Source organism: Oncorhynchus mykiss, chromosome 12 (genome assembly GCF_057628025.1).
Source record: "Oncorhynchus mykiss isolate SJ-2025 chromosome 12, ASM5762802v1, whole genome shotgun sequence".
In the NCBI taxonomy this organism is placed as follows: Eukaryota; Metazoa; Chordata; class Actinopteri; order Salmoniformes; family Salmonidae; genus Oncorhynchus; species Oncorhynchus mykiss.
The window spans coordinates 81,121,921-81,131,870 of NC_143033.1; the positions used below are offsets into that span (position 1 = coordinate 81,121,921).

The window sequence follows — 9,950 nt, forward strand, 5'->3', positions numbered from 1 at the left end:
TATCCTTTCGGCAGCAGAATTGGAGAGGGTGGAGCAGGCTGTGTTTTGCTGTCTATCCTTTAGGCAGCAGAATTGGAGAGGGTGGAGCAGGCTGTGTTTTGCTGTCTATCCTTTAGGCAGCAGAATTGGAGAGGGTGGAGCAGGCTGTGTTTTGCTGTCTATCCTTTAGGCAGCAGAATTGGAGAGGGTGGAGCAGGCTGTGTTTTGCTGTCTATCCGTTCGGCAGCAGAATTGGAGAGGGTGGAGCAGACTGTGTTTTGCTGTCTATCCTTTCGGCAGCAGAATTGGAGAGGGTGGAGCAGGCTGTGTTTTGCTGTCTATCCTTTAGGCAGCAGAATTGGAGAGGGTGGAGCAGGCTGTGTTTTGCTGTCTATCCTTTAGGCAGCAGAATTGGAGAGGGTGGAGCAGGCTGTGTTTTGTTGTCTATCCTTTAGGCAGCAGAATTGGAGAGGGTGGAGCAGGCTGTGTTTTGCTGTCTATCCGTTCGGCAGCAGAATTGGAGAGGGTGGAGCAGGCTGTGTTTTGCTGTCTATCCTTTCGGCAGCAGAATTTGAGAGGGTGGAGCAGGCTGTGTTTTGCTGTCTATCCTTTAGGCAGCAGAATTAGAGAGGGTGGAGCAGGCTGTGTTTTGCTGTCTATCCTTTAGGCAGCAGAATTGGAGAGGGTGGAGCAGGCTGTGTTTTGCTGTCTATCCTTTAGGCAGCAGAATTGGAGAGGGTGGAGCAGGCTGTGTTTTGCTGTCTATCCTTTCGGCAGCAGAATTGGAGAGGGTGGAGCAGGCTGTGTTTTGCTGTCTATCCTTTAGGCAGCAGAATTGGAGAGGGTGGAGCAGGCTGTGTTTTGCTGTCTATCCGTTATGCAGCAGAATTGGAGAGGGTGGAGCAGGCTGTGTTTTGCTGTCTATCCTTTCGGCAGCAGAATTGGAGAGGGTGGAGCAGGCTGTGTTTTGCTGTCTATCCTTTAGGCAGAAGAATTGGAGAGGGTGGAGCAGGCTGTGTTTTGCTGTCTATCCTTTCGGCAGCAGAATTGGAGAGGGTGGAGCAGGCTGTGTTTTGCTGTCTATCCTTTAGGCAGCAGAATTGGAGAGGGTTGAGCAGGCTGTGTTTTGAAAATGTCAAGTAGTACATTGTGGTATTATTGATGACTATTACATTATTATTTTAAAACAACCATATTGAAGGCTGGTGGTGTGGTGCCTTTGTAATTTGAACAATACATATACTATATTTATTCACTCCCATAATCAAACTGTCAAGCTGTCTGCCTGCTTGAGCTGGACTGGTGAGAACATCAGAGATGGACTGACCCTGCGGCCATGTTTGGTGATGACATCATCCTTGTAATACACAGTGTTCTTATCCTGAGGTGACAGGTCAAACGGTTGGACAGTGCTGCATATGGAGAACACAGAACACATATTTGCTATGTGTTTTGATCTGGCAATTGCTCTAATAACAACACAATAGAACATACTAATGGAATGATTTTGAAATCCAGTGTTTATTGAGGATGTCAAGAAACAAAAGAACACCAAATAGGAATTCATGTCACACTCAGATAAACAGGTTCCCTTTTGGTCAACCATTCTATAGACATTCTATAGAGTTTGGCTCTAATTCTACTTCACAGCATCTTGAATGGCATTGCCTGAATAGAGTTCTGATGCATTATCATACTAACACAAAAGCCTTACTGGCATGAGTCATGTTTCTACATCAGCAGTCTAAGTCTGTCCTTTGCGCGGATTCTCTTTCTGAAATTCAAGACTTCCTCCAGCTATATAAAATACTTCATCATTTTTAACAGCTGACTGACTCCTATGGTTGCAGGATGGCAACCACTCTAATGATGTGGCTGTGCACCACCATCACAAACACCCTACCTCTCTCCTCCACTATCAAACATTTCATGACAAGAAAACAGATTACGTTATATCACGATAGTAAAATATGCCAAGCATGTTGACAATTGTACAGGTATGTCTAAAAAAAGGTGTTTAGGATTGAGGAATAGAGGAATTTTGGACGCTTCTGTATGGATATGTATATCTCCTGTATGCCTAGTCTGATGGTAAAGTTACACAACTGCAGTTTAGAAACTACTGCAGTTCACTGATGGGTAAACACAACTCTACAGTATGATATTCACCGAGGCAGTCCCAGGCGCCTCACAAGATGATAGATATTTTCATTTGTAGGCCTACTAATGTAGCTGCAAGACTACATATGTTTATAATCAGCTTACATGACTGACAATTACATGCCAAACATTGATGGCGATCATGAATGGTGTCACCTGTTTTAGCAACTACTTTACTTTATTACATTTACTTTTACAGGGACAGTGGACATTAATCAACATTACTACTGTATAAATGTGCGAGTTTTAGCCAGCCGGCTAATTTTCAACTGCAGTCCCTGGGCCAAGTACCATGTAACAACAGACTGTAATACAACATGATGTCATACACTTTGATTGTAGCTGTTGATTGTTTAACCTTTCAGAATAATGTTACGGTCAATGTCACTATTCGTACATCATTTACACAGTGTTAAGGGCATGTCATGTCATAATGGTTTATATGTTTGGTATTACTTCAAAATATGGTGCGTCTCTAAGCAACATTTGATTGATGGGTTATAATGGTGCGTAATGACGAGAGGTACAGTATGTGAGGTAAGGTTAGTTATAGTAGCAAGATATGACAACCCCAGCTTGGGGACAGAGCTACAGATTCAGAGATCAGATTCTGTCAGTTCATCTACAGCCCACTCCCACTACCCTCCACATCATCCACCACGACCGAGCGTTTTCGCATCACAATGTTGCCGTTGCTCCTCCGCGCCTGCAGGGGCAGTGTGGCAGACTTGGTCTTGGGCTGCTTGTGGCAGGGGGCACGGTACTGAGGCAAGCCACTCTTTGTGGTGTCCAGCTCCTCTGGGTCTTCCTCCAGGGCCCTGAGGGCAGAGATCACCTCCCTGTCCGAGGGGCTGAGGGTCAGGCATCCACAGGGACGTCCACCATTACCATTGCTAATACCCTCACCCCCCTCCCGTTCCTCCTCCTCATCCTCCACCGTCATGAAGGCGTCCCCCCACAGGCTCTCACACAGGTCCCGGCCATGCTGGTACATCTGTGGTAGCAAAGAGGAAATCATTGGAGGTGTAGTTTGACATTAGATTCAATATGACCCTTATCTTCTCTGTGTGTTGCAAATTATACCTCTGATTAAGGCACTCATTTTAATTGGGACTATTGATTACACAAAGGTGTACCTTTTCTGAAAAAACAAAGTATTTGCCAGGCAGCAGCTGCCACTCCCACCTCTCTCTCACCCATCCATTAGTGCCCTCATCATACAGAGAAAGGCTTTTGGAGACATGGGGGACAGGCACACAAGGTCATGCTTCATCTGTCATCTAAAAGCCAGCTGATTGAGGGAAATAAATATGTTTTCCCCTTCACTTTAATCCAAATTCAGGTTTTAGGGCCAAAAAAACGAAGTCTAATGAAGTCTAAGCCTACATTTCTCAGAAAAGCTTGATATTGGAAAAGCTTATTAGTAGAATGGTAGACACCGTGGGTCTACACATTTACAGATGTAGGATCTTAATTTGATCACTCTTTTTTTACTGAGAATTTTCCTGCACTGCAAGCGGTGGGGGCTGTGCTTTGGCAAGGTGGGTGGGGTTTTTTCATTCCTGTTTGGCCCTGTCTGAGGGTATCATCGGATGGGGCCACAGTGTCTCCTGAACCCTCCTGTCTCAGCCTCCAGTATTTATGCTGCATTAGTTTATGTGTCGGGGGGCTAGGGTCAGTTTGTTATATCTGGAGTACTTCTCCTGTCTTATCCGGTGTCCTGTGTGAATTTAAGTATGCTCTCTCTAATTCTCTCTCTCGGAGGACCTGAGCCCTAGGACCATGCCTCAGGACTACCTGGCATGTTGACTCCTTGCTGTCCCCTGTCCACCTGGCCGTGCTGCTGCTCCAGTTTCAACTGTTCTGCCTGCGGCTATGGAACCCTGACCTGTTCACAGGATGTGCTACCTGTCCCAGTCCTGCTGTTTTCAACTCGGTAGAGATACTCTTAATGATCGGCTATGAAAAGCAAACTGACATTTACTCCTGAGGTGCTAACTTGCTGCACCCTCGACAACTACTGTGATTATAGACCTGCTGTTTTCAACTCTCTAGAGACAGCAGGAGCGGAAGAGATACTCTTTAATGATCGGCTATGAAAAGCAAACTGACATTTACTCCTGAGGTGCTGACTTGCTGCACCCTCGACAACTACTGTGAACATTTGAACATCTTGGCCATGTTCTATTATAACCTCCACCCTGCACAGCCAGAAGAGGACTGGCCACCCCTCATAGCCTGGTTCTTCTCTAAGTTTCTTCCTAGGTTTTGGCCTTTCTAGGGAGTTTTTCCTAGCCACCGTGCTTCTACACCTGCATTGCTTGCTTTTTGGGGTTTTAGGCTGGGTTTCTGTACAGCACTTTGAGACATCAGCTGATGTATGAAGGGCTATATAAATACATTTGATTTGATTTGAATGCAGATGAGCTTTCTTATTTCAATGAACTGATAACCCAATCTAGCACACAATTATATTAACAGTATTACACTTTTCATGTAGCCTACTTTTGGCCAGATAATAGCTTAACCACAGCTCCAGCTACATTATGGACTAAGCATTTAAATCCTGTTGCTGAATGATTATTTTGCTGTGACATTATAGGTCAAATTAAGATCCTATATCTGTAAGCTCTGATTCTCTGGGGAGTGAGTCATCACCACTTTGTAAGAAGTGCTACCGTTACAACTCTCCTCTCTCCTCCCTCCCCTCTCTCCTCCCTCCCCCTCTCCTCCCTCCTCTCTCCTCCCTCCCCCTCTCCTCGCTCCCACCTCTCCTCTCCCCCTCTCTCCTCCTTCCCCCCTCTTCTCTCTCCTCTCTCCTCCCTCCCCCTCTCCTCTCTCCTCTCCCCCTCTCTCCTCTCTCCCCCTCTCCTCCCTCCCCCATCTCCTCTCCCCCTCTCTCCTCCCTCCCCCTATCCTATCTCCTCTCCTCTCCCCCTCTCTCCTCCCTCCCCTCTCTCCTCTCCCCCTCTCTCATCCTGTCTGTCTGAGGGATAAGGAGTGAATGAGTCACTCAGAACATTTAGGAAGCACTGCTATATTGACTGTGTTAAAAGGACAGTGCTGTTGCTGTGCAGCAGATAGCTACTAGCTGGTCTTATTACTAGCCTCCTCTCCTGGGGCGGCCATGGTCATGTGCCTAACCCTAGTGCCTAACCCTAACCTTACATTTGTTTTCATTAAGTTTTATAATATATACAATATTTTTACTTTGCTGTTGGCTGGATCTAGAGGAAATCGCTTAGTTCTGCCTTAAGGAGAAGATTCATCCCAATAAACGTCAACCTGCTGTTATCGCAACACAGGCTTGCCAGTCTGTGTGCATGTTAGTGCACAGTCACTGCCCACTTCAGAACCAGTGTTTGAGTGGAGAGCGTGAAGAGAGTGTTGGATTCCTTGTTGATGATGTTAAGAAGCCACAGAACATTGCTGTGGCCAGTGAGGCGATGGAGAGGAGCCAGCAGAGCTTACAGACGTTGAGGGAGAAAGCCAGAGAGGATCCTGGGAGAAGAGCCAGGGGGACGTTTTGATGGTTTGTACGTGTGTGTGCAGTATTGTGTGTGCATGTACAAATGCTTTTGTGTGTGTCTAGCTTATTTGTGAATGCAGTATGTGCATGTGTTTGTGTGTGTGTGTGTAGCCTATATGTGAGTACAGAATGTGCATGTGTTTGTTTGTGTGTGTGTGTAGCCTATATGTGAGTGCAGTAGCCAACATGCAAGTGTGTGTGTTTCCGTGTATTTATTTGCATCCTGCCTGTGCTGTGTACAGTGGCCCTGAGGCAGACTGAAGCATTGTCAGCTCGATTAGAGAGGACATGTGAATGGGTGAGGTGCAGTTAGATTCCCAATTCCTTTGTCTGATGAGGAATCAAACTGAACATTCCAGTCTAACCTACAAACTGTTTACCTCAAACCTGTTTACTATCTACTGATAAAATAATTGTTTTTTAACAGCTGAAGGTCATTAAAAGAGCCGTCATTAAAATGCCTGGACACAAATTGTTTCCAACCTCATTTGAGTTCCATTGAGTCAGTTGCTCTTAAGCAAAGGGTCAAACTAATGAATAGCATAAATCTGTGAAAATATTGTTATTGTGTAAACAATATATCTATTAGATAGTTGTTTTGTTCAAACATTCTGACTCCTCCTTTTGGGGTCTTTTGGAGGTCTCTGTATAGCAGGACCCTCATATTCAGAACAGATGAACTTTAATTGAATGGCCTCACAATAATTACGTTTTTATTTGGTATATTTGTGGTTCCCTGACCTGCCTCTTCCACATAAACATACACACACTCCTGTCACCTCTCATCATCACATCCAACCACTGATTATGTGTGTGTGTGTGTGTGTGTGTGTGTGTGTGTGTGTGTGTGTGTGTGTGTGTGTGTGTGTGTGTGTGTGTGTGTGTGTGTGTGTGTGTGTGTGTGTGTGTGTGTGTGTGTGTGTGTGTGTGTGTGTGTGTGTCAGAGGGGGATGGTGTGGGGAGCTATAGGAGGACGGGCTCAGTGTAATGGCTGGAATAGAATCAATGAAACCATTCTTTTTTCATGTGTTTGATGTGTTTGGTACCATTCCATTCATTCCAATACAGCCATTACAATGAGCACGTCCCCTTACATCTCCTCCCATCAGCCTCCTCTGGTGTGCGTGCATGTTTGTGTGTGACTGAGGGGTTCACAGTTGGTCCCAGCTGTGCACAAGCCCTGGGTCACTCTGCCTCTTTTTATATCCTCCTCTGTCCAGTGGAGCAGTACAGAGCAGAGCCCAGGGGCGGACTGGCCATCTGGCATTCTGAACAAATGCCAGATAGGCTGGACCATTTTTTATCACATTGGGCCTGTCTAACTTGGATTTTTTGGGGCAAAATAATCATTATCTGGCTAATAATGGGGGCCTTGAGGAAAGAAATGGGCCGGTGTGGGGGCCTCAAATAAAAAAAATGGGCCAGTGTGTGGCCCTCAAGGAAAGAAATTGGCAGGTTTGTTAGAAATGCCAGGGCCAATTTCTGGTCCCAGTCCGCCCCTGGCAGAGCCCCTCCTTTATTCCACTGAGCCAGGCTTTGTGTCCTTAACCCCTCACTGACCACTGAGACCAGCAGTACCAGTACAACTAACACTGACTCAGCTATACTACCATGATTCTTTGCTATGCCAGGTGTCCTTGCATGCCAGGTTTCTCTATCTTCCTACAGCTCTATCATAAGAGACACAGCTGGAGAAAGAGAATAGGACGGTTCTTAACTTCCTCAAAGAAACGAATCGTTGAGTCTAAATATCTCTTTTTGAAAAAAAAAATATATATATATATATATATTTATAGCAAGGTTAAAACACAGCTCAACACAGCATTACAGCCAACTCAACATGGCTCCTTCCCATGAGACTGGCTGCTGCCCATCCAATCAACAGCCTACCTGCTGATACGGCACACAGTTCCCAGTGCAGTTCTGTCCTCTGGGGTCTCTGGCCCAGTTACGAGCACATGTCATGTCCATCCTGCAGGCCTCATACCTGAAGAAAAATGTTATGTTGCAATGACCAGATGACAGATCAACATTTGATACTGCTGGATGATGTGATTAGCGCAGAGCCTTCAGTACAGTTTACATTGGGGACCCTAGATTATTGTAGTGAGCTCACCAGTCACGGCAGAAGCTGTGGCACAGTGGCACGGCCTGCATGGAGGACTGGAGGTGAGAGTGTGGCCAGCGGGCTGCATCAGGGGAACAACGGTAGAAACAGGTCACACGCTTCAGGAAGTCCTCACACCTGGTCATAGAGATGGATGAGAGAGAGAGAGAGAGAGAGAGAGAGAGAGGTGGGGGGGGGGGGGGGGGGGGGGGTGGGGGTAGACCACAGCATGTAACTCTCTCTTTGCTCCAGCAGTGCAATGGTGTTGTCTTTGTTGACAGATTGAAAATATTGGTTATATCAGCTAGTCATGATCAAAGGCCGCTGTAAATTGCAGACTTACTTCGGGCTCAGTTTCCCACACTTGTCCCAGGGGCTGTTCTTCTCACTGGTCATGGGATTAAGATCCTGGATGTCATCCTCTGAACAACATGCATCTGATTAGAAAACAGATATGGATAGATTATGACCATGGGGAGACACCTCATCTCATAGGAGGATTGAGGATTTTGATAGCAAACTTCCAACAGCAGTTTTCTCTCTTTATCATGGTTTGATGATGCATGTTGTTGTCTTTAAAAAGCACAGCGCTCTCACTCACTCTCAGCATAGAGTGTGCACTCTTTCAGGTGAGGTTCCTGGCTGGGCGTGGTCTTCTGTCTACCGTCCTGTAGACACGCCCCCTCCAAACACAAAATGCGACCAATCAGGGTAGCCGCTAAATATGCACAGACCAATGGCAGGGAGTTTGACGTGATAGCCATTTCTTCAACCTGCGATACGTTCAGCTAGCCGGCTATAATCAGGACCTTGGACAGCGGAGCGGGAGACAAGCGGGTTCAGTGAACCATATAACATGAAGACCAGTTTTTAAAATAATGTGACATTTGAATGTTTCCCTATTGCCTATAGCACTAAAGATAATTTTTCCCTCAAAAAGGAGTAAGATCAACCACCACTGATCAAAGAATGTCTAGTCTGTCCATAACATAGTTTGAATTCAATGACGTGCCGTGGAGCATCTAGCCTAATTAAGGATGTTCAAGGATTGGTGTGATGTATGACACAGCCTGTGAAATATTAAGCTATAGCCTATCTAGCCATTGGATAACGCTAGGCATGCATAACAAAACCTGATTAAATCCTAAATATGGTATTTTCTTATGAACTTCCATTTAACTATTTTATAGAACATGAGTTACAGACATGTTTATCACATTTCAGAGTTTACAAATCGCGTTGTTAGATGTATAACAATGTAGGCTACTTATTGTAGGTCGTCTGTATGTAGGCTATCAGCTACAAACCTACAAATGACTGACTTTCTTTCAGTAAAACGATGACCATACCTGACAAACTCAACTATCAACTAATAATTTCACAACAAAATAATTAAGATTTGAACAAATGCAAAGATAGGCTACTGTAAAACCATGTTTGATTAGCTTTAAACAAAAATAACGGCAATGGCAAGATTTAACACCACAACATCCCAACTGCGTAGTTTGCAATCTGTGTCCATATGTTTATTTTCCACTATCGACAAAAATACTTTACTCCTCGCCTGCCTACCTGTCGGTGGGAGAAACCGTTTTCCTTTTGATTCTGCTTGGTCTTGTGCGACGTGTCTCCTCAGCTTTGGAATCGTCGTCGAATCAGCACCACTCTACGCAGCTCTTCCTCCGGGCTGACTGCTTGTTATGATCACTTCTTCCCAGGGGCAGCACGACAGTTTCTCACTGGTTTAACTGAAGGACATCTAAGCCCCTGGCCACCTCCCCCACCTCCTCCTCCGACCTCCCGCTTGCTGGTAATCCATATCACACACACACACACACACACACACACACACACACACACACACACACACACACACACACACACACACACTAATTTCTATCATATACATTAGAAAGATATGTGTGGAGGTATTCCCATCCAGTATTGTACCATGTAATATGATTTGGCCTGAGCATATTATGTCCAGGTAGTGTCATTCTGTATCAAACGTACTGTCATTCTGTATCAAACACCAGTTACTGAAAAACACCAGGATGTGGTTGTCATTGGATTCATCAAATTGATTGGGTCCTATATGAACATGTTGGCGCTGCGTTGTCCTTGGTATAAGTGCATCCTCCACAAGTGCTGAGTCACCTGTCCTCCCCTCCTCCC

The 9,950-nt window shown here is 45.4% G+C and overlaps 1 protein-coding gene across 1 annotated transcript; it reads right to left on the bottom strand.

The window, feature by feature from the left end:
- Positions 1-1,481: 1,481 nt before the first annotated feature.
- On the bottom strand, positions 1,482-9,665 carry LOC110538481 (riboflavin-binding protein). Its single transcript, XM_021625330.3, has 6 exons — positions 9,348-9,665; positions 8,377-8,584; positions 8,119-8,212; positions 7,785-7,913; positions 7,559-7,655; positions 1,482-3,133 (listed from the first exon to the last, which is right to left on the bottom strand). The coding sequence occupies exons 2-6, from the start codon at positions 8,537-8,539 to the stop codon at positions 2,762-2,764; spliced, it is 855 nt and encodes a 284-aa protein (XP_021481005.3). The 5' UTR covers positions 8,540-8,584; positions 9,348-9,665; the 3' UTR covers positions 1,482-2,761.
- Positions 9,666-9,950: the final 285 nt, after the last annotated feature.

What these genes read in the sequence shown, in the direction of transcription:
- LOC110538481 (XM_021625330.3), bottom strand. Translation starts at nt 8,539, where the DNA reads ATGGCTATCACGTCAAACTCCCTGCCATTGGTCTGTGCATATTTAGCG. An exon ending in GTGCACACTCTATGCTGAGA is followed by an intron (nt 8,213 to 8,376) that starts GTGAGTGAGAGC and finishes TTTTCTAATCAG; the next exon opens with ATGCATGTTGTTCAGAGGAT. An exon ending in TGTGGGAAACTGAGCCCGAA is followed by an intron (nt 7,914 to 8,118) that starts GTAAGTCTGCAA and finishes CTCTATGACCAG; the next exon opens with GTGTGAGGACTTCCTGAAGC.